Genomic DNA, 24,845 nt, shown 5'->3' with positions numbered 1-24,845 from the left:
AAGCCTGGAAAATGGATGCTCCGTCCTTCAGCTGGAAAAACCTATCAGTCTATGCTTCCCCCCTCTGCCTCTGCTCTCCAAAGTACTACTAAAAATCAAACAGGACAAACCAAGGATGATTTTGATTGCTCCAGACTGGCCACGCCAACACTGATACCCCCTCCTGCGTAGTGTGAAATGGTTATCTCTATGGCACCTGCTTCAGACTCCTTCCCTACTGTCTCAGCAGGAGAACCAGATTCTACACCCTCAGCTTCTAACACTGAACCTTGCAGGCTGGCTAATTACTTAATCTCTCCTTTACCATCCCTCAGCAAACCTGTGATGGATATCATTTTAGAGGCAAGGAGGCCTAGTACTAGAAAATCTTATGCTGAAAAATGGAAAATATTCTGTACCTGGAACCAATCTCAAGGGATGAGCACAGCAGCACCCAATTTACCTCTGATTTTACAATACTTAACTGAGATGCTTCACAAGGGCCTGTCTTTTTCCTCCATTAAAATCCACACCTCAGCCATTTCAGCTCATTATAACACAGAACCTCCCCTCTTCTCTCATCCACTGCTCAAGCAGTTCCTCAGAGGGGCCAAAAATTTGAGACCACCCAGGAGAGCTCCCACCCCAGCCTGGGACTTTAACTTTGTCTTGGAGAAACTCACTCTACCTCCTTTTGAGCCAGCTGCTACTGCAGACTTAAAATTTATTTCCTTTTTCTTTAAAAATTTCCTTATGGCAGTGGAGCCTTTCATCATCTTTCATGCGGGCAGGGTGTCCCTCAGAACCAATCCATCCTTCATGCCCAAGGTGGTATCCAGTGTGGCTCTTAATCAAGCCATTCATTTGCCAACCTTCTTTCCCAATGCACAGAATAAAGGGGAACGGATACTGCATTCCTTAGATGTGCACAGACAACTTATATTCTACTTGGACAGGACTAAACCTCAAATGAAATCTGAACAACTGCTGGTGGCATTTGCTGCAGGGACAGAGGGGAAGGCTATTTCAAAGCAAATAATTTCTAAATGGATAAGCCATTGCATTCATTTCTGCTATAAGCACCATGGAAAACCTATCCCCCAGGGGATCAGACCTCACTCCACCAGGGTTGCATCTACCTCTACAGCCTTTCTCAGAGGCGTCCCTACCAGGGACATCCTAGAAGCTGCTACCTGGAGTTCTGTTCATACTTTCACCAAGCATTATCATTTGCCAATTTTCTCTAAATCCAGAGCTGGCTTTGCCACTGCAGTCTTGCAGGGCCTTATAGCTGGCCCTAATGCTATCTAAATTCCTCCTTCCAACCATAGCTTTGGGAATCTACCCAAATGTAATGACTGCAACAGTGAAACACGAAGAGCATAGTACAGTTGTGTACACTTACTATAAATGTAGATGTTCAAGTGTATTCACTGTTGCAGTCCTGGTTACCCTCCCTCCAGCCCCCTAACTTCTTTTGACTATACCTCTACTTTCCTTTACTATGCTTAAAAGCCTTTTTGGTGTATTTGCTTTTTTGTTGGAGGTATATCTTTGTACTTTTATATTTAATTGCTTCCCATTAGGGGGCACCTGACATCTGGGGCAAGAAAAACTGATGTAATGGCGCTGGCTGCATGTTTTATAACCCTGATGACCTGATGTCATGGAAGAAGGAACAGCAACCGATGCAGGACCCAAGACTTTGTTAATCAGGCCAACTGAGGGCAACCTGCCAGCAGATTACCCAAATGTAATGACTGCAACAGTGAATACACCCGAACATCTCCATTTATGGTAAGTGTACACAACTGTACTTTCTACCTCAAAATTAAGTGTCGCAAAATATCCCTGCAATGTACTATTTAGAAAAGGTGGAATAAAGGAACTCCTAACAGAGGTAGCATCAGTGTTCAGTTGGCAGTAAACATTAACATCATCCTCAAACAAATCTTCCTGAGACGACAGACATGAATGAAAAGAATCATCACCACTTTCATAACAGTCAAGGCAGAGCTTGTAACTTTGTCAGGTACCAACTTGTTTATACATCCTGTTATAGTCAAGAAGTATAAGTTTCACCTTTATACCAATTGTAGAACTGAAAATTTAGTATATTTGGCAACCTGTGTAGACTGTTCATCTTTCTACATAGGTAAAACTAATCAGAAATTTAAAGAGCAGGTGCTTCAGCATTTGGGTGATATTAGGAATAAAAATATCTTGAATGCTCTCTATAAACATGTCAAGGATAATGAAGGATAATAAAATTCCTTTAGGTTCACAGTAGTAGAAATTATTAGTAATGATCTTAGAGGAGATTTATTTAATAAAACTGAGTGTAGGGAGATGAAATTGATAGCTATTTTACAGGTACACAGGGGCCAGGTTTGAATTCTACAATACCATTGAAGCCTGCCTTAAAGGCAAGGCCATTGCATCATTAATGGGATGGTTTCTGATTGGTTGATTGCTTTTTTAAATAAATGAAGTGTTAATTCATTTTTATGTTAGGATCTGAAGAAGCACTGTTGTGAAAGCGCTTATCCTGTTGTTATAATAAACAAGAGTTTTGTTTTTACTTTGTGTCTGAGATTTTTATGCCTGGAACCTTGGTGGACACACTAAGTTATTGTGAATTTGCAATATGTTTGGCTGCAGTGTGTCCTTTAATCATTGGACTGATTTTCTTCTTCGAATATCTCAGACTACTGGGTCATGTGGCATCCACTATACCCATGCTGCCTCTGGCAAGACTCCACATGAGGAAATTACAGTGGTACCTGAAGTCCATATGGACCCAACACTCATACCCCTTGGACTTCAGCATCCCCTTCCTCCCTTGCCTAAGGAATGAGATCCTGTGGTGGGTGAACCAAGTTACACTCAACCCAGGACTTCCATTACAACCCCTTGCACCAGTCCAGGAAACGTACACAGATGCCTTAGATGTAGGCTGGGGGCCTACTTTGTGCAGCCTGAAAGTGCAGGGTACCTGGTCACACACCTTCACTCGGGAGCACATCAACATCAGGGAAATGAGAGGTATCCTGTTTGCCCTGACAGCCTTTCTTCATGCAATAAAACAAGGTCCCCTGAAACTGTTCACAGACAACACTACAGTTCTGTGGTACATGAACAAACAGGGAGGAACAAAATCGTACATGCTTTGCAGACTTGCTCTCCAAGCCTGGGACCTGGCAGCCCAACATGGAGTCTCCCTGCAGACAATTTACATCTCTTCAGCTCAGAACATTCAGGCAGACAGCTTGAGCAGGTCCATGTCACAATCCCATAAATGGATGCTTCATAGGGATGTGTTTCTGGACATTGTCCACAGGTGGGGTACATCACAAATAGATCTGTTTGCCTCCCCTTTGCACAGACAGTTACCACTGTTTTGCACCAGGCTTTCCAGTCCATTAGCAAGGGCAACAAACGCTTTTTTTCAATCTCATAGAAGGAGATGTTTCTATATGCATTCCCCCTTCCTATTACTTCAAAAAGTCCTGCTGATGATACAGCAGGACAAACCAAATATCTTGCTGGGGACTCCCTTTTGGCCAAGACAGCATTGGTTCCCCCTCCTTCTGCATTTAGCCAGGGGCAATCATCACAAGTTACCTCAGAGTGGGCCTTCTCACACAGGACAAGGGATCCATAATCCATCCCCACCTGGAATCTCTGAATCTAACTCTGTGGGTGATAGAATTTTGATCACTTCTAGACACCGTTATGCTGAGGACGTGCTTACAGTCCTGCAGGAGGCCAGAAAACCTAAGACTAGGGGATCTTATTTGTCTAAATGGAAGAGATTCTCCATGTGGTGTGTACAAAGACAGCTAGACCAATTTCAAAGTGAGGTCCCCTTAGTGATGTCCTATCTGTGTCAATTCTTGCAAGAAGGGTTAGTATTTTTGGGTTTATATGACCAAATCAAAGAGACTGGTGATTGAACGGCATTTACATCAGAAATGCTGTTCATTGGGGTGTTTATCGTGTGATCGCGGTACAGTGAAGATCTGAAAATTTGCCCTTTCTTCACTATAGTGCAATCTTGGAGTTGGTATATATAATTAACGAGGGTGTAGCCTCCCACAAGAGTGACTTTGATAAATGGCATTTTTGATGTAAATGCTGTTCGATCTCCAGTCTTTTCGAAGTTGTGATATATACCCGGCATTTTCCTCTGTTAAAGCACACCTTGCTGCTATTTCTGACTGTCTGCCTCTTTATCCCCCTCTAGCTTCCTATCTCCCTCCAAAGTTGCTCTTTAAGGGACTACTACACCTCAGGCCCCCCAGGAGGCCAGTTCCAACCCCATGGGATCTAAATTATGTTTTAGAGAAACTCACTCTTGCCCCCTTTGAACCAGATTCTAAGGCATCCCTGAAACATTGTACCTGGAAAACTGTACTCCTCGTGGCCCTCACATCAGCCAGAAGAGTGTCAGCGCTCCAGGCCCTTAAGGCAACTCCTCCCTTCCTCATCTTCCACAAGGATAGAGTGACCCTGAGGACCAACCCTTTCTTTATGCCCAAGGTGATCAATGAGCTATCCTTAAATCAGGGTATCCACCTGCCCACCTTTTTTCCTCACCCCCAAAATGACAGAGAGAGAGTCTTACATTCCCTTGACGTTCCCCGACAACTGAGAGTTTACCTTGACAAGACTAAGGCCATTAGGAAATCAGACCAACTGTTTATCTCCTTTCACCACAGAGCTCTGGGAAAGGAGGTGACAAAACAGACCATTTCTACTTGGATTTCCAAGGCCATTTCCTTCTGCAACAGATTCCATGGGAACCAACTCAAGCCAAAAATTAAGGCCCACTCCACTAGAGCCATGGCTTCATCAGTGGCCTTCTTCAAAGTACTGGACACTGCATCCATTCTGAAGGCAGCTACATGGACATCTGTCCATAGCTTTACCAAACACTACAAGCTGGATGACATCTCCAGATCCAGAGCGGGGTTTGCTAGAGCAGTCCTTCATGGCTTCATGGAAAACAGTTCTATACCACCACCCTCTTCTTCCCTGTGAGCTTTGGCACTCACCCAAGAGTTTGGAATACTGCAACATGAGAATAGAAGGACATAGAATAGTTGTGTAAAATCTTGCCCTAACCATAAATGTCCTCCTCTTCCATGTTGCAGTATTCATTCTCTCCCTCCTTCCCCCTTTTTCCCTCTAAACTCTTCCTTCTTGGATGGCACAGGACTTGTACAGCTATCCTGGGACTGGGGTCCGATTGGAGTGTTCAGTTCTGAGGAAAGATATGTGCAGACGTCACTTTTATGGTCCATGCTCCCTAGGCCACCGTCAGACATCCTACATACCTGGCAGTGACTACAAGCTTTTGTATACTGGCCGGGCATTTGGGGAGCAAGCAGAGGATAACCCAAGAGTCTGGAATACTGCAACATGGAAGAGAAGGACATCTATGGTTATGGTAAGATTTTACACAACTATTCTTTCCCTGTGTTCTATCCTACCTCACCCAAGTAAGAATATAAATATCTTGCACCCCTGGATGTGCATAGGTGGCTGAGATGTTATCTGTAAGGGACTAAATAAGTAAGGATATTAGGCCAATTATTCATAGCCTTTGCAAAGGATGGGGGGCAGGGGGGAGGGGGAGGCATGCTTGTCTCAAAACAGACCATCTGAAAATGCCTGGCTCACTGCTGCTGCTTCTTCTTTTCCTTCTGTCATTCTTTCATTGGCAGGACTGTGACAATGGACACGAGAGTTACTGCTGTCACTGCAGCCTTCCTTACAGGAGTAGCACCTAGGCCATCCTGGAAGCAGCTACCTGTTCATCTCTTCATACATTTCCCAAACATTACTAATTGTAGATTACCTGTAGATTCAATGCAGGTTTTGCCATGGCCATTCTAGAAGGGCTACTACAGCAAATATCTTCTAAGGGCCTACGAGCCACTAGTCCATAATCTTTGAGACTCTTCTGATGAACATAGTGCAGATGTGTTAAGAACCCACCATATTGGTTTCCACTGTAGAAGTAATATTTCTCTCCATCTGCCTTTTTCTTGCCTTTAGCCACCTTGGGGTTAGAATGGGTACCCAGTCATCTACTCCCTCACTTTCTCTCTTTCTCTTCTATTCAAGTCATTCTTGCCTCCACGGGTTTCCCTACTACCTGGTGAGGGAGCTTTGGAGTTCTTCTGATTGAGCTACCATCCTTGAAGGCATATGCCACTTTGTGGCTAGTGTTGTGGCATCTGATCAGATCCTCTGCAGCTGATGGGGCAAGTATGAATTGAAGATGGTGTGGGCAGACATATCTCCTATACCACAGGCTCACTGACATCCAGAAGGGAGGCTGTTCTGCCCAATCAGGAGGAGAAAGAGGGAAAAGTTCTGGAAGTCAGGCCAAACATTGCCTTCTACAGCAACAGTTCCACCAGCACTTTTGCAATGATGAACATACTCAAACATCTACAGTTATGGTAATTTAGTGTAAGTAAAACTGCAATGCATACTAAAACCATTTCGAATAATTTTATACTTCTAGTCTTCCAAAATTTAAAACCAATGTGCAGTAGTGGCAGTTGTTATGTTATTTAAGAGAGGGGTGTACAGGAATTAGTGATCAGTATAATGTTTAGGAAATCTTTATAGCTTTAAGATGTTTGCAAGGTTATTCTGTTCAGTTTGTAACAAGTTTAAAATTAAGACCCAGATATTAAATGAATAATTTATTTTCTTTAAGTCATTAATTAAAATCAAGTCCCACAGTTTGATAAAAGCATTTTGTTCTTTCAATCAATTTACATTACTGTTTTTACCTTTCATTTATAGCTACTTGTTGTCATTTTATTCTGAGCAAGCCTATGCCATGTTATTTGTAAAGGAAAAAAGTAGTTAAATTCTGACACACACTTAAATGTTGCTTGTAGTAAAATGTAAATAAAAATCATATTTGGTAATAGAACAAATGGAAGAAAACTTAAGTGTATTCTTATAAAAAGATTCAGTTTTCCTGCTTTGATACTGGATTATGAATCCCAACTCCCCACACCCATTTGCATAATCCCTGGGCACTAAATAATTCATAACCTTCAGTCAGTTAAACAAAATGACACAAGTGTGGGTTATTAGAGAGAAGTAATATTCCATTTAAATTGGGCCTATTACTAACTATTGTTTTTTCCCCTCGTAAAATATTGGTGAACTTAAAATACAAGCAAGTCCTAACACTTGTATATTTTAGCTAAAGTAATCAACTGCTGTCATTTGTAGATGTTTTTCCTACTTTTGTTGCCAATTTTAAATAATTATGATATCATGGTAAGTGATTAAACATCTGGGTCTGACATCTATTTTCGTCCATTTCAACCTTTGGATTGTTGGATCCAGTCGGAACCAACCTTGGCACCATCTTTTGAGGCTGTGGATCCGAGGCTCTGACTCCTCCCCTAGTCTTAATTTCCTCCTCTCTGTTGAATAACCTCAGATCTCATTTGCCACCTGAGTCTTCCAGATCTGTGCCCAAGAGCTCTGCTTTTCACAATATGTGAAAGTGTTCTTTCTTTCAAAAATACTAGCTGTTTTTGGCTCCTACATATTCCTTTTTAGGCTATTAGCATATTTGTTCCGTAGAAGTGCTTTTTTCGCTATTTTAGCTCTTTCACCATAAATATTTTTTAATAGTATTAATACAGTAGTGTGGAAACAGTTTTAAGACAGTTTTTAAAGATAGGTTACTGTCAGTACTTGTTTCTGTGTGACTTTTTTTCAAGAAAAGTAATATTATATAACCCTGTAATGTTTTTCTGACTACTCGTTTTTTAGTGTATATTGTTTAGGTTCTGCCCATCTGGAGGCTGACTGTGATACCTGTGCTTAGTTTGGGTCCAGGACCATTCAATGCAGGAAAGAGAAACTTATTTTGAAAGGCTTGCTCCTCTCTCAGGCAAGATATTCTTCCTCTCAGTTCATGTCTTCTACTCCTATGCCAGCTTCACTTTTGCTAGGCAGTAAAGTCGAGAAAAGGAAGGAAAAGGAAAGGGAGAAGTCAAAGGAAAAAACAAACAGAATTAGAGAAGTCTACAGAGAAAAAGCTCTAAAGAGAAAAGATCTGAGAAATCCAGAAAAAGGTCTCTGGATCTAACACATCTTTCGGGTTCAGCACCCAAAACTCCAAGGAAGTCGGATCCACCAGTTATCCATATCTGATGTCCCTCTCAAGCTATGTTCTCACCAGAGACGGTGAATCCTAGGATCCATTCGCTTATCCTACAGAAGAGATGGTACTCCAGACTGCAGTTGGTGGCATCATCATCATCAAGGTCAGCTCAGTCCACTAGAAACCTTACTGAAATGGACGTCGACCATATGGTGAGGAAGTTCGTGAGAACACAACTCCAACATGGAGTTCTCCCTGCTCCGCCCCCCCCAAGGCACTCTGGGTACAGGTCCATCTACCTCTCCTTTTTTCTGTCTGGTACCAGCCTGCCCTTTGGATCCAGTCTCTACTGGTCCGAGCTTTTCTGGCACACCTCATTTAGAGCCAGCAGTTTGAGGAACTTTGGCATCTACAACATCCCTTACTCTCTCAACTCTGATACTCTCAGATTGAGATGAGTCCTAGAGCCAAAGAGGGAAACAACTTTGAAGTTTTCAGAGCTGTCTCCTACTATCAAGCCTCTGAATTCTCTCCCTTGGAGCTGACCTTGATTGGACTGGGGAAAGTTTCTGAGGCTTTGGATAGGGGGAACATTTCCTTGGCTTCTATTGTGGCATCGGCTTTCAAGGCTTTTGAACAGGCCTTTGCTGGGCCAAGAAGTCAGGTGTGATCCTCGAGTCCTTTCCAACTCCCAGTGGACCTTGTGACTTATTCCTCTCGTTCTGCTTGATAGGGACAGTCAGTACCTATAGAATTGGAGGTTACCTGACACTCGATTTCCCAGTCTGATTCAGACCTGTTTCCAGAAGTCCTTCAGAGACAAGGTCCTAGAAAACAGACAGGCAAATGGAAGCACTTAGACTCTTCTCCGGATTCTGTCACTGAAGACAGAACTTTGGATGAAGGTGAAGGGTCCCTTAGATCCCCCCCCTAGAAGACATCATATTTGGTAACATCCTAGAATTGATGAAACAGAAGGGGGGTTGGTCTACCGAAACCCCTTCCTCTGATGAATCTGTGTTCCTCAAGGCCTTTGGTATTGAGTTATCTGTGTCCAGGGTGGTAGTGCCTGCATATGTCCTCATAGATCTTGTGGCACAGTGTGCATGGAAGGACCAAAATGTAGTGGAAAAGCCAGGCAGAATTTTAGTGGCCCCCAAAAGATGGGAAACATTGGACTAAATGACCACCAGTAGATGCCATGGTAGTAGCAGCAGCCATGAAAAAGGAACTGTCTGAGGAGAGTTCATCTGTTCATTCCCCAACAGGGAGTCAATGGTGCTGGAGAGATTGCAGAAATGGACTTATGCTTTAGTGACTTTTGTACAAATAGCACTGAATTACCTCACACGTAAGAATCGCTGTAGGAGGGACCTGACCAAGGAGCTTTTCAAGTCCCTTGTGGGTAACTTACCAGTGGATGCTGAAAAAAAGTACAGTTGTGTAAAATCTTACCTTAACACTAGATGTCCTTCTCTTCACTGTTGCAGTTCTCTAAACAGAAGAGATCTCCTGCCCAGGGCAACCTGACACTTGGCCAGTGTACTAAAGCCTAATAATTTTGTATGCACCATACGTCACACTTATGTTCCCTGCACAGAATGTAGTGCATAAAAGTGATGAAGGGATGCAACTACCCAGAACAGAATTGCCCCAGAAGAGTACAGTCTCCATAAGACAGAGGAGCCTATGCACATCAAGAAGGAAAAGAGGCAGAAGAAAAAGGGGAAACCCTCAGTCAGAAGGGAATCCAAAATAAAAGCCATAACAAACAAGAGGGGTTTCAAAGGAGGGAGTGAATACTGCAACAGTGAAGAGAGGAGCACCTACTGTTATGATAAGATTTTACACAACTGTACTATGTCCTTTCATATCACTGTTACAGTATTTGTTAAAGGAGGAGAGTGAAAAAGATCAAGAAAGAGAGTGGGAGGTAGAAGACTGAGAAGAGCCCTCAACAAACCCATATAAAATGGTTTGAGCAAAACCTGCTCTGGCCCTAGAAACCATATCCAACTTATAATACTTAGTAAAGGTATGCATTGAAGACCAAGTAGCAGCTTCAAGGATGGAATTAGTGCGCAACCCCTTGAAGAGGGCATCAGAAGAGGTAACAGCCCTAGTTGAATGAGCACTAACAGAAGTAGACAGAAATTTGCCATGAAACGTATAACAAAAGGAAATGGTCTTAGATATCCACGAGGAGATGGTTTGCTTAGAAATAGCCAAACCCCATGTCCTATGATAAAAGGAAACAAAAAGCTGATCAGACATATGAATGGCCTTAGTTTTATCCAAATAGTACTTGAGCTGTTTATGCAAATCCAGGGTATGCAGGACACTCTTAATAGCAGACTGTGGAGAAGGAAAAAAGGAAGGGAGTTGTACCAAGTGATTCAAGGACAACTCATTTACTACCTTGGGTATAAAAGGATTAGTACAAAGGGACACCCTGTCCTGGGGGGTGGCCATAAAGGCTTGTATCTCAGAAACCCTCCAAGCAGAAGTAAGAGCCAGCAACAAAACAGTCTTCCAGGTACAATGTCGCAAACAAGCAGAATCTGTGGGCTTAAAATGAGTCTGAGTTATTTTTTTCTAAACAGAATTAAGGTCCCAAGGAAGAGGAATAGGTTTCCTTGGATGCCTTTAAGAAATTGACCTCAAAATGAGAAGACAAAGGTGAATTCAAGAGCAGACAAGCAGAAATGGCTGTCAAATGGACCTTCACAGAATAGGCCAGGCCAGACTGGAGCAATTCACACAAATAAGAAAGGACCAGAGGGACCCCCACTGAAAAAGGGTCCTGTTACAAGCATGCCACCAGACAGAAAAATCTTTTCTATTTGGACATGTAAGATTTTCTGGTTGAGGGTTTCCTTTACTCCTGTAAAAATCTGAGCACGTCCTCAGAAAAGAGGTGCCTGAAAAGGATCAAAACCCTATCATCCACAGCATCAGGTCAAGAGTGGACAAGTGAGGATGGATGAGAAACCCCTTGTCCTATGTGATGAGAGCCAGCCAGTCAGGTAACTTATGGTGATTGCCCCCAGCCAGATGCATTAAGAGGGGGAACCTGTGCTGTCTTGGCCAAAAGGGAGTCAGTAGCAAGATTTTTGGGGAGTCCAGCTGAATCTCCTTCAGGACTATTGGAAGTAGAGGGAGAGGAGGGAAAGAATAAAGAAACATCCCCTTACTAGGAAAAGAAAGGGCATTCGTCTTCCATGCCAGATGGCATGGCACTCCTGAACAGAAGAGAGGAAGCTGCCTGTTCAGAGGGGAGGCAAAACGTTCTATCTGAGCATTACCCCACCGATGGACAATGTCCAGATACACAACTTTGTCAAGCATCCATTCATGAACCTGTGTTTTGAACCTGCTCAGAGAGTCTGCCATTAGATTTTGTCTGAGGAAATGTATACTGCCTGAAGCTTTAACTGATAACTGAGAGCTACCTCCCAAGCCTAAAGAGCCATCCTGCAGAGGAGGTTAGATTTTCTGCCTCACTTCTTGTTGACATACCACATCACTGTGCTGTCGTCTGTGTGCACCTTCAAGAGGCCTGGAGAAAACATGGGGAAAAAGCTTGGAGCCACAATCAGAGCTCTCATTTCTTTGATATTGATATGGTCTGACTTCTGCTGAGTGGCCAGAGACGCTGAACTTTCAGGTGACCAAAAGAAGCCCCCTCACCCCCATGTATGAGGCATCAGTAAACATTGCTTGAGAAGGGACTGGAGACTGAAAAGGCAGGCATGTGTTGAGAGCAAACTGTTGAATCCACCACTCAAATTCTTTCTTTAGACAGTAAAGGAGAGGTACACTTAAATCCAGAGGGTGACAGTGCTGCAGCCAAACTGAATTGAGGTACCATCATCTTGAGGCTTGTCTTAAGCATCATGTTGTTCCTAGGGGCTTAAGAGTTCTTAAAATGCCTAATCACGGGGATCGGCATCCAGAACTACTCTCTAGATGGCAGCAACTAAATCTTGAAATAAGCTTTAACTACATTCGCCTCCTGATGGAGTTCTCTGAGAAAGAAGAGACAGTGTTAAGAGAAGTGATTGTCAGTGCACAAGAATCATTATATTTTAATTACCCACGAGAATTCGTTGATGAGAAACTAAGCAATGTCTTAGAGTCAGTAACTGTATTTGAAAATAGGTTACTACGGCAAAAGTACAATAAGTTGGAAAGAGACAAGAGAGACTTTAAGGAGGGTCATGTTTTTGTGTGGCTGAAAAATCATACAAGTGAATATGTACAAGGCCAGACCACCTTAAGAGAATGGATTGGCTGGTCTACTGAAACTGAAGTAACAACAGAAATCAATTCCCTTAATGAGAACACATAAGTGAATGAAAGATTAGGAGCTAAACGGAAGATAAACCCTCTTCCAAAACTAGAGGTCGCGATGACATCAGTATCTACCAGCAATGATAAAAATAAGAGAGTGAAAGGAGATGTGGATCCCAGACGAATGTTGGAATTATTTGATAAGAATATTCAAGCTGCAGGCAACATAGATGAAACAGACCAAATATCCGTGAATGTTCGTGAACAAGCATTACAGCACATGACAAATTAGGGCCCGGTTTTTTGAGTTTTACCGATCAGGTTATCGACTTTGGACTAACAAGAAAGGAGAGGACAGTTTTTCAGCAGGGGCCGCACCAAGAGGAAAATATTTCTGGACTCACCAACATCCAGAACAGCAAAAAGAACTTGGAAAAATTAAGAGATAAATGCTGTTAAGTATGGAATATCTCTTCAAGGGTTTTAACAGCTGATGAACTGAGCCTACTTGAAAGGGGCCTTTCTTTCATTCCGGCACAAAGAACAGTGGTAACTGATACTATTCTTGACTTGAGTTTATTTAGCAGGAATGTCTTATTGAAAATTGATGTTCAGAAATTTTAATAGTGATAATGCTAAATGTTTTAAAAAAAATAGTACATTTCTTCCACCTAACCACCCTGTGATGGATGTTTTTATTGGCCTATGGGAAAATGAGATATTTGAAGCTTTAAGTAAGCCTAATAGATGTAATAAATTTCACAATCTAAGTAAGAATTAATATGAGGCTTTAAAACATCTAGAATTAGATGCGACAATAGTGATCAAACCAGCTGATAAGGGTGGGCCAATAGTAATAATGAATAGTGGATATTATTATGATACCATGAATGATATGTTAAATGATGTCTCAACATACAGAGCCATAAACTCTGATGAGATGAAAGGTATGTTAAAAAGTTGGATGACATTTTGTATGAATGCCTTCTTAATAATGAGATCACTATGGATTTATATAATTATTTTAAGGTTTCAAAACCCCTTGTCCCCCATATACATGGACTTCCGAATGTTCATAAAGATCCATTGTTCCCTCCTCTAACACCCATAGTGTCTGGATGTAATTGGTCCAGGGAACCTTTATCTATCTATATAGAAAAGCATTTAAAACCAGTAGTTGAGAAAAATCGAAGCATCTTGAAAGACTGAAAACAGTTTTTGAAAGATTTGCATGATTTTATGCAACATTTTGAGAGTAACAACAACTTGGTCCTACTTGCAACTTTGGATGTACACTCTCTGTTTACCTCTATTCCAAATGAAACTGGAGTTGAGTTACTTAGTATCTGATTTTGGATGGGACATATGATAATAAATGTGTGGATCTTTTGTGTCTTCTAATGGAGTTAGTATTGACCCACAATGTCATGTTCTTTGATCATAAGTTATATATACAGATAGATGGTGTGGCCATGGGCACTTCCAGTGCCAACAGGTATGCAAACCTGGTGATGGCCGCATGGGAGAATAGCCATGTTTTGGATTCAAGTAAATGGCATCAGATAGTATTCTGCAGATGATTTGTGGATGATCTTTTCTTGCTATGGTGTGGAGATGAGACCAAATTGGGGTGCTTTTACCAAGAGATTGGAAATAGCACTACCTTCCTTAAGTCTGATCTTAAGAGCTCACATAGTAAGATTGAATTTGTAGATATTATGGTCTCTAAGGATCACATGGGGGTCTTCCTACCAGAATACACAGAAAGGATTGCCGTAGGAACACATTGCTTCATAAAAAGAGCATGCATCCAAAGCACATCTTTAGAAATGTAGTCAAAGGACAGGTGTTAAGGGTCTCTAGGTTAACGGCCAATGGTGATGAATTTAAAAAGGAATTAATAGACCTTAGTAATAGATATGAAGAAAGAGGTTATACTGATGCCACCATCCAGAAGATCTTAAAAGAAACAGTGACTTTGAGGAATGATGTTGGAAAACCTTATTTTTCTTCACATAAAGTAATAAACAAGCCAGACATGCTAACACTATGGTCCAAGTACCAACATATTTTTCGAAAGATGTTGAGATAGTCACCAATGTTATTAAAAAGTATTGGCCAGTTTTAACACACAATTCAGATATTAGAAGTATAGCAGGGAAAAAAACAACTTTCTGTTTAAAAAAAATAATTGAAAAGACTGTTGTGCTATCCTAGAGATATTGTGCAAGTAGAAGATGATACTAGAAAAGGAACTTTCTCTTGCACCAGATGCAATCACTGTGAATATATAGATACCACCAGTTTGTTTAAACATCCAGATTTGACCAAAGAGTTTAAGTTCAACATGACAGCTGACTGCAATACCTCGAATGTGGTATATTTAGTAGTGTGTAATGTCCGCTCGGCTTTCTATGTGGGGAAGCCCAACAGAAAAATAAGATTTAAAATCAGGGAACACCTGTTAAATATTAGAAAATGAGCCCTAACAAATCCTTTGGCAAACATGTTTGTATTGAGGGAGCAATGCATACATTTAGATTCCTTGTGATAGAGAAGATATGGGAGAATGAACGAGTGGGTGACATCATTAATTATACTGAAACATCGGAGACAAGATGGATTATTAGGTTAAGAGCAGATAGGGGGAAGGGGCTGAATGAAAGGATTCCCCTGAAACCAGTTTTGAAAAATAGAAGGCTTTTTAAATAGTTATTAGGCTGTTTTGTATATAGTTTTAGTGTATGTACAATACATATATTTTAGTTCAAAGTGAATGCTATATACATTTTTTAGACATTGTTTTAGTTTAGATTTTGATGGTTTGTGTTTAATGATGTGCTGATTAATAGTTAATTACTGTTAGATTTTGATTGGCTGTTGATTATACTATGAGTAGTATATATCTTGCTGTAGTTGCATATGCAGTTATGGTCTGATGAAGTGGTGTGTAACATCATGAAAACGATAATCTACAATAAAGTTCATCTGTTTTTTACTTATTTATACATGCTGTGGCTTCTTCATCCTTTTGGTTGGTCCATTGAATGCTGCTGTGGCTTTTTTTGAACATTTTTATTTTTCAGAAAACCATTTGCTTGAGTTGTGACCTTCTTTGTGGTTATTGACTTGAGGTATCATTGAAGCTTCCACATCTGCAGTCTGGTAAGAGGAAGCATTGAAATAGAAGTGTCCATGAATCCCAGGGCCTGAAGAAATTCCCTGTCTGGCATGTCACTCAGAAAAAGAAGAAAGACAGCTGTCAATGACAAAACTTTTGGAGGTGGAAAAGAGGCCAGCATTGGCAAAGTCTGAATCCTGCATCCCAGATAAACATGATCCTGTGAGAGAATTAGGATGGACTTTTGGAAGTTGATAGCGAACCCCGGACTTTGAAGAAAAGAGACGGTGAACTCCAGATCCTATGACAGGCAAATGGGAGAAGGTGGCCAAAGCAACAGGTTGTCTAGATAAGGAAAGGTCTGAATGCCTTGGAGCCTGCAGAAAGCAATTATAAGAGCTAGGCATTTTGTCAAAATCCTTGAGGCTGTAGAAAGGCCAAAGGGCAAAGCAGAGAACTGAAAATGAAAGGAAGATGCACAGAAACATAAAAACTTCCTGAAAAAAAAACAACCCTAACATGGCGCTTACCTGGTGGCTAGGTATTTAGTACAGCAATGAGGCATTCAGATGAGCTAGCAATAATGGTGTTCGAACTGGCAGCAAAGAATTTCTGGGGAGTTGCATCCATACATCCCTTTTATGCTCTACATTCTGTGTGGGGAGCATAAGGGTGATGTGCTGCGCATACAAGATCATTAGGCTTTTGTATATTGGCCGAGCATTGGCCTGCCCTGGGCAGGAGATCTCTTCTGTTTAGAATATTGAAACAGTGATATAGAAGGACATCGGTATATTCCCAACTGTCTATCCTACAATCCACATCTAACATGGCTATGCATCTGCTTTCTAATGCAGCAAATGGTACAGCTAGAGCAGCAGGCAGTAGCATCAGTATGTGTCGGCATTCCTGGGTGCATCTTTGTGATTTTGTGGAAAGCTTTAAGATGTCTTTTATTACTGTTCAGTTTGATGGCTCCACCCTTTTTGGACAAAATAAAAAGAAACATTTACGAGGAGTGATCAGGATGGTAAGAACCTGTCTGCTGTGGGAATCCATTTCTCCACTCCACAGAGAAACTTTTCTAGGATTTAAAGGGGTAGTAAGAAGATGTGATTCACAAAATCGCAGGGTTACCACCAAGACACTCCTGGAGACAGACCCTCCAGAGGCAGGGCAGAGGTAACTCAAATGGATGTCACATCCAGCGGCAGAGGCAGACCACATAACTAGGGTTTTTGTAGTCCTTTTGCCAAGAAACCCTAGCAGCACTCCTGAAGGGTTGCCTGACTGCCACACTCTGGAAGCAGTCACGGGGGCTCATCCTTACACTCACAAGCCTGGCAAAATATTACTTTGAATTCCTGGTGCTAAAGATAATCATCAGAGGCTATACCATTCCCTTTTTGTATCCTCCAAAAAAAAAAAAAAAAAAAAGAAGCAGAAGTTAAAGGGTCCCAATGTTACACCCAATCATTTGGAATCTGCAACAACAGAGGTTTCAAAGTTGTTAGAAAAAAAAAGTCATCCAACAGGTCCCTCGAGACTGGTTAGGACCCAGAGGTTATTCCAGGTTCTTTTTAGTCCCAAAGAAGATAAGGGACCTCAGGCCAATATTGGACCTCAGATATCTCCATTGATTTGTGAGACAAACAAAGTTCTGGATGGGCACGGTGCAGTCCATATTACCTCTGTGGAAGAAAGATGATTGGATATGCTCTACAGATCTCCAGGACACCTACTTTCACATAAAAAATACAGAGACAATTCAGGAGATTCCATTATTTCCATCTTGGAGCCAGTCATTTTCAATTCAGAGCCTTGCCCTTTTGCCTCACCAGAGCCCCCCTCAGGTGTGCATGAACGTTATGGCAGTGGTAGTAGCTCTTCTCTGACTACAAGGGATCCAGGTCTTCTGGTACCTAAATTATTGGCTCCTTACTGCTACTTCCAGGGATCTCCTGGTACAACAGGAAATACTACTCTGCCTTACAGATTTACTGAGGATCACAGTAAATAAATCAGAAAAACAACCTTCTCCCACACAACAAATAGAGTTTATAGGATGTCACATCAACACAGGTCTGAAAATTGCCAAGCTTCCAGATGCTATCTTTAAGAACAGTGGCCTCTCAAGTAACTCAACATCCTGTTTCTCAAGCAAGGTTGATTCATTGTCTCTGTTCACTTTGACGGCCTCTACCATCACAGTACTTCCCCTGGTGACATACTACATTAGAGTGTTACAGTGGACTCTTGCAGTCTGTTGATCACAAAGTCTGCACCCTATTGATGCCAGAATTCATCTTACACAAGTTTGTAGAGATCATATCAAATAGTAACCTGTCCACTAGTAATAATAGGAGACCTTTTTGTCCACATACATTCCCCAGGCCACAGTAAGCACAGATGCTTCCCTTCTAGGGTGGGAGTAGGGATTTTAAGGGAAAGACAGTTCAAGGTGGTTGGTCAGTGCTTGGTCACACTAAGAGGCCAAACTTCACATCAGTGTCTTGGAGATAAGAGCAGTCCTTCTAGCATTACAGGCCTTTCAAGACCTCATCTCCAAGGGTATGGTTTCCATTCTGACTGAAAACATGGTAGTGGTCTGGTACGTCAGCAAACAAGGAGGAACATGGTCATATCCACTTTGTCGGGAGACCATGAGGTTGTGGAAATGGATGATGTATTCCCATCATTTTCTAATAGCAGCACACATACCAGGGATGTCCGATGGGCTAGCAGACAAGTTGTGTAGGTCGATTCTACTGCCTCAGCAGTAGTCCCTCAACCAAGCAGTGGTGACTAATCTTAGATTTCCTATCAGAACTTTTTCAGAAAGGGTCTAGCTTCTCTACTATCAAATTTCAGATGGCTGCCATTTCAAATTTCCACTTAGGGTGTAATGACTTCTATATTACCTCTCTTAAAATCTCCAAAGCCTTTTTCAGGGGTACTTTCTTGCTCAGATCTCCAATTAGGGATCCAGCTCCCCCATAGGACATCACTATTATGCTTCAAGCCTTAACCCAAAACTCCTTTGAACCAGCAGTCTCAGTAGATGTCAAGGATCTTTCATGAAAGGCCATTTAATAGTCGCAGTTATCTCACTAGACAGATTTCTGAATTACAAGCGCTGTCTTGCAAACTACCATACTTCATTTTCCATGAAGACAGGGCAGCACTGAGAACAAATTCTTCCTGCAAACCAAAGTTGATATCTAAAGTAAACTTCAGTCAATCAGTTGATTTACCAGTCTTTCCCCCAGGTTCCCAAATAAAGGGGAATACTTGTTCACACATTAGATGTTCACAGAGAGCTGAAATGCTATATACATAGTACCAACGAATATAAGAAAGTCAGATCAACTATTTGTATCCTCCTCCAAAGCGAAATTGGGCAGAAGTATAGCAGATGTCACAATTTCTAAATTGCTGTCGGACTGCATTTCTTTTGTTTATAATGACCAGAGTTTATCCCTACACATGAAACCAAAAGCCCATTTAAATAGAGTGAGAGATACTTCTACAACATTCATGAAGAGATTCCCATTGATGTCATTTGTGCAGCAGCAATATGGCCCATGGTGAACACCTTTGTATCTCATTACAAATTAGACATGCAGTCTACAACACATTCATCTTTGATTCAACTATTCTCATGAATGCCGTTCCTTGAAGCCACCCAGGTGCTTTTTGCAGCTTGGGAATGTATCCCAAAGGTTGAATTAAGTGAAAATAGACAACATTGGATACAAACGTTATGTAGTTACAATAATGACAGATCCATGTTGTCTCATTTTCACCTGGTTAATCATCTCTCCCTCCTTCCCCCTTCCAACATCATCACTAAAGTTTCTAGTGACTGGGCTGACCTCACCAAAGACCCGGCCTGTTAAGAATTTCCTTTTGCACCTTACTGTTTTATTAACTTGTTCCTCATCTGTGACACTTTAAAGGTTTATTCAGTTATAGGAGGGAGGGAGGGAGGTAATGTTAGGTATAAATCAGCAAACTTGATCTAAGGTAATTTAGTGGAGAAGAGGGAACTGTGGGTAGGAGAGGAGTCACAGCCTCAAATCCACAACTTCAGAAGAAAGCACCAAGGTTGAATCTGATAAGATCCCACAACCCAAAGGTTGGAATGGATGAAAATTAAGACAACACAGATGTACTATGATGGCAAGTACATAACTTTATTTTTCCTTCATAACTTGGGTTATGGTTATATTAACTGTCCTTTACTTTAAAACAGGCCGCAATTGGATCAGTAGCTCTTGATACAGCAAGAAATCGAGGTGATAAAGAAGCAGAGGAGTTTGGGATGAATGTTCTCACTGTAGCCTTTTTGGCAATCCTAATCACAGCCCCAATAGGAGCCCTAATCATTGGATTGGCTGGGCCAAGGATGCTACATAAAACCAACACAGACAGCAACACAGACAACAAAACAGCAGGTATCCTTCGTTTTAAAAGTGTTGGCTGTAAGTATGTTATTGGAAAGAGCTAAATGACCAATATATTTTTTAGGATTCTTATAGCAACGTACATTTGGCCTTCTACTTAACAGCATTAGTCATCTGGCCAACGTTTCATGTTGTTGAATGTCCCCTTTCATATGGTTAAGGCTGGGGTCACACTATTGCTCCTGTGGCATCATTTGTTTTCACCTCATTTAATGGTAGTATTACCATCTGTCATATTCAGTTACTGTTACTGCTTTAAAACCAATTGCTGTTTAGCTGCATTTTCATTTCACAAGTAGTTTTTCACTTATGTCTGCCTGTGATTTATGCCAACACATATTAAAACATTTACTCTCCTTCTAATTGTTGAAACCAAATCAGTTGTAATGCTGTAATGAAACATCTTATGTACTAAAGTTGTGCTTATGTTGGACAGATAACCCCTAAAGACTTTATTAAGTGTGTATTCTGAATCCTGGGGCACTGTATGGTTCCCTAGTTGTGAGCACTGTGAAAGATTTAGCAGAGCTTTAAGGTAATTAAACTTAAAGCCTTTTTTTCATACATGAAATGGCAAAAGTTAAACAAAAAAAGAATGAGGCCAAGTCTCAGAGGAGTATGTCAGATGAAGTTATGGGATGCAAGACTAAGTCTGGGCCAAGTGCTTCTAAAGTGAATGAACTACTCAAGTAGTCTAAAGGAAGACCTTACAAAAAAAAGATGCGAAAGGAAACATCTAAAAGCTCCATTCAGTCTCTTGTTCTAGTGAAGTGCATTCCTATTACACTGAAAATGCAGCCTGTCATAAAGGAAGATGTTAACCTTTGCCATTGATGGTTAAAAGGGGGAAAAAAGGCAAAGTCCCATCACTGGTGCAGGTACTTGGACAGCCTATACCCACTGCAGAAACAGCTTGCTGACAGGCTGTTGACTCTGTTGTGATCACGTCATAGACCTGCAGTCTTAAAGGACTGATTCCAAAGGAGCACAAACACAATTCACATTAAAAAAAATACAAAAATATTTTTGCAGGGAGAGCTATCCCACTTGCACTCTTCAATCAATCCATATAATTTTTATAAAAAGCTTCACCTGGCCCAATTCCAGAAACACTACCTCAGTAGCTGTACTTGGCATTAGAGTTAGCACTGCTGCCACTAAAAAAAAAAAAATAGACAATACAATACTGACATTTCAGCAGAAACAGAAAGGATGACTTCCAGTCTGGACAGTGATGTGGTATGCTGCTCACTCCCCTTGATATCTGTTTTTCACTAACTACACCACCAGTTGCCATTATCCAGGTGTAAATGATTATGAAAATTTTAAGACTTATTTTCATAGGTTCATAGATTAGTACTAGGCTAACTGCCCTTGTGGGCCATTTTAAGCCTAGCCAATTAACCCATGTGAGAATCAAACCCTGCACCTTGTGTCTGAAAGCAAATATCATAACCATCATGCCAACACTATCCTCTAAAAAGAGTACAGGTAAAGCATTAGTCATGTAACTATATCATATAGGTTCACAGGTTCATAGGTAAATACAAGACTACTAGACTAGCTGCCCTTGTGAGCCATTTTAAGCCTGTTTCCCTTTTTGTACTTGAAATAACCAATCCCATTTGGTTATAGATTGGCCTTACCCATCCCATGGTTGATAATTATATATTACCCTAATGAGAATAACTGGGATCATACCATAAACAATTTAAAGGGACCCATGCATGGGATAAAGCATTTAGGGGTTGCACCTGTCCATTAGAAGTACAAGGGGTAGTCTTCAGGTAAATTTTCTGTTTCCCATCCAAAGATTTAAGTTGCATTTGAATATGGACTGGGACTGAATTGACTGCATCCTTCTTGTATATGCAATCAAATTAATAATGATCAAAGTCACATTTGAAATTTGTTTTAATAGCCAAAATATTCTAACTTCACACACATGCATGCTAGACCTGGAAAGCCAGATTAAAGACTGTTTAAAATGACCAGGTGATAAGAGCATAAGGTACTTTCATCCACAGAGCCCCCACCCCCAACAGCAGGTACAGCCACTTTGACTATGGTACACCCCTTATTGTTATGAAGAAATAAACTGTATGTACTATATTGGTTGCTTTTGGATAAACTACATGAAATTCTATAACTATCACTAGCATCATGCCATTAGCCTTATGTAGCACAGGGTATTTGAATAATTCCACATTAAAGAAAAATGTTACTAATGCAGATGCTGCTGACAAACAACTTTGCATTTCAGTGCTTCATCTACAAAAGCTGTGCCTGCTGTGCTGGAAGAATAAATTGCTTGTGTTACATCAAAATTGTTCTGCAGGTGATATTGCCATAACATTTCATAAACTAGAGAACTAGATCAGATATATGGTAGGGAATTGCTTTCAAATAACAACACATCCCTAGTCACTAGGAATATAGTCCCTGTCTGTGACATTAATGGAACTTGTTGGCAGGATAGATTTGTGTCCCAGTGACTCCCCTATCTGTGGAATAGACTTTGTCTCTCATGTCAAGCAGAGTACCTCACTAGCCCTCTTTAAGAGTAACCTAGATGACTCGATGGGAAACAGAAAATATACACCTGGGATCCTACCTGTGCCCCTGCTGGACAGGGAAAACAGGTGTTGACTTTATGGGAACATGGGTGAAATTCTTGGCTAGGCTTATAAGGTCCTCCGGGCCAATAGCCTAATATCATCCTATGAACCTATGAACTTTGTTTTAGGTGGATGGGGAGTCTGTTTCATAGCATCAGTATCCTCTGTGCGATATACCTGTTCCTCCAAACCAGTCTGTTGATGTTGCAGGAGAGATTATATCCCTGTACCATGTATTTTTGATGCCATTTGACTTGCTGATGTGCAGTAAATTCATCACTAATGTATCTGAGGATGCCATGTATGCCAGTATAAGACAATATGATGAATCTTGCATAGATTAAAATATTTAGTGTGTTTGATATTGTTTTATTTAAATATGATGAAGTCTCATTTGGGAGACCAAAGCACTTATGATAAAAACTTTGTATAAAATGTTTTTATGTGCATATTTGGTTGTTTATTTTTAGTCTTATTTTACACCTGGGTTTGGAAGTCTTGTTTGGTTTACTCATTCTGTAATCACGATATCACAGCTCAACGTAACTAACTTTGGGGGAGCCAGAAAAAGTGCTAATGCCCCAAAAGTGCACCACAAAAGGGCAAAAATACTAGTATTTCAGTTAAGGCCTTTCCATATGTGGCTGGAGCTCCCAACAAGGCAAACAGACTACCCCCCCCTCTCTCTGTGGGAGAAATGGAAGCCCTGGGCAAAAAATGTTATCTTCTGAAGTTGGTCATTCAGAAAATGAATCAAACATTGATAATCTCTCCAGCCCAGACAGATAAAGTAAAAGACATGGAGGAAGCTCTGATGGAATACTCAGACCAGCTTTCTACTATGTCAACCAACACTGCCACACACAAGCAGAAGTTGGAGCATGCGAAAGCTAGACTGGAATACACTGAGGTTAAACTGATAGATATGGAAGACCATAGCAGGAGGAAGAATCTGAGATTTTTAGGCATACCTGATCTCACAGAAGGTGCTGACTGTTAAGAATTTATTTAATGCTTGTTGGCACAATGCACTGAGATACCAGTTCTAGAACTTCAGATAGAGAAGGCACATTGGGGTTTTATGCATCCCAATTTGAGGTACTAGAAGCTGTCCAATACTGGTGTATTGTGCCAACTTTTCTCTTAAGAAACATTTTTTGTTGTACTTCTGGTTTCCTGGAAAAATTGTCAGTCTTTGGAATAATAGGATTTATGTGGACAATGATTATCCATCTGAGATGCGGTTGCAAAGTGTGGCTTTTCAGCTAGATGTTAAGATCTGCCATCTTAACAAATGGATATTTAGATTGCTGTACCCAGCTGACTTAAAAGTTTGGCTTCCAGGTGGTCTCCACACCTTTCATTCACCAGATGAGGCAAAAGACAAGTTGGAGCAGTCTTCAGCTATCAAACTGGAGTTTTCTGTCAGTAAGTGGCCTGGAGACATGTGGTTTGTGGTGGTCTCTTTGAGATATGGATATGTAATATCTGTAGTGAAGATTAGGGCATACTGTATGTTGTTCTTTACCAAGACTTTGAACCTAATGGTCATGCCCCAGACCTTCCTAAATCAAGTGGTTATTTAACTGCTTGATCAGCAACTAAAACTCTTCATAGATATTAGATAGAAAATAAACTAGGAAAGCTTCTATTAAGGGTGTTTGGTAATAAATTACATCTCCTGTAATCAGTTAAGTCTATAATCGCTGAGCTATTGATATACCTATAATTTGATAAATAAGAACTAATGGATCTTACATGTTGGTGGAGGGGTGGGGGCATGGTGAAACTTACAATGTGCTGTCAGTGAGTGATTGAGTGAGTAGTACATATGTTCGAAATTGTCCTGCGAGTCCCAAGATGGTACAGCACAGCATTGCTATCTTATTAACAGTTTTACACCCTCTCCATGGGAGCATACTCCTGATATTTTTTTTATTTTTTTTTTTTATTTTACATTTGTTGACCAGGAGTGTCTGGCTGAGCTATTGCCCTTTTTCAGCGGAGGCCCGGAGAGAAAAGCTCCAAAGATTTACAATGCAATAAAAATAGCTATACAGATACATTTCAATAAAAATAGCAATAGAGAATTTTGGTAGTTAAAATATGTAAGCTACATGCATGTATATTGTTGACAGATAAAACAGTACTATAAACAAAAAGGAGAATGTTAAAAAAGTAGAATAAGTTGTATGTGTTGGTTTAAAAAGAGAGTT

General features: G+C 40.9%; 1 protein-coding gene across 4 annotated transcripts in view; it reads left to right on the top strand.

Moving 5' to 3' along the window:
- The window catches only part of SLC9B2 (solute carrier family 9 member B2), a 504,139-nt gene that overhangs the window by 466,884 nt on the left and 12,410 nt on the right, over positions 1 to 24,845 (top strand). For 3 of the 4 annotated variants that reach the window (XM_044062122.1, XM_044062121.1, XM_044062118.1), the window contains exon 12: positions 19,801 to 20,002. The exons of the other annotated variant lie outside the window; for it this stretch is intronic. In XM_044062122.1, coding sequence (XP_043918057.1) covers positions 19,801 to 20,002 — 202 coding nt within the window. The remainder of the gene's footprint in view (positions 1 to 19,800; positions 20,003 to 24,845) is intronic. 4 annotated transcript variants of the gene reach the window in all.

Source organism: Protopterus annectens, chromosome 2.part1 (genome assembly GCF_019279795.1).
Source record: "Protopterus annectens isolate FY-2018-M chromosome 2.part1, PAN1.0, whole genome shotgun sequence".
Taxonomy (NCBI): Eukaryota; Metazoa; Chordata; order Ceratodontiformes; family Protopteridae; genus Protopterus; species Protopterus annectens.
Note: the sequence above shows the minus strand (reverse complement) of the source record. Positions and strands in the feature narration are given on the sequence as shown.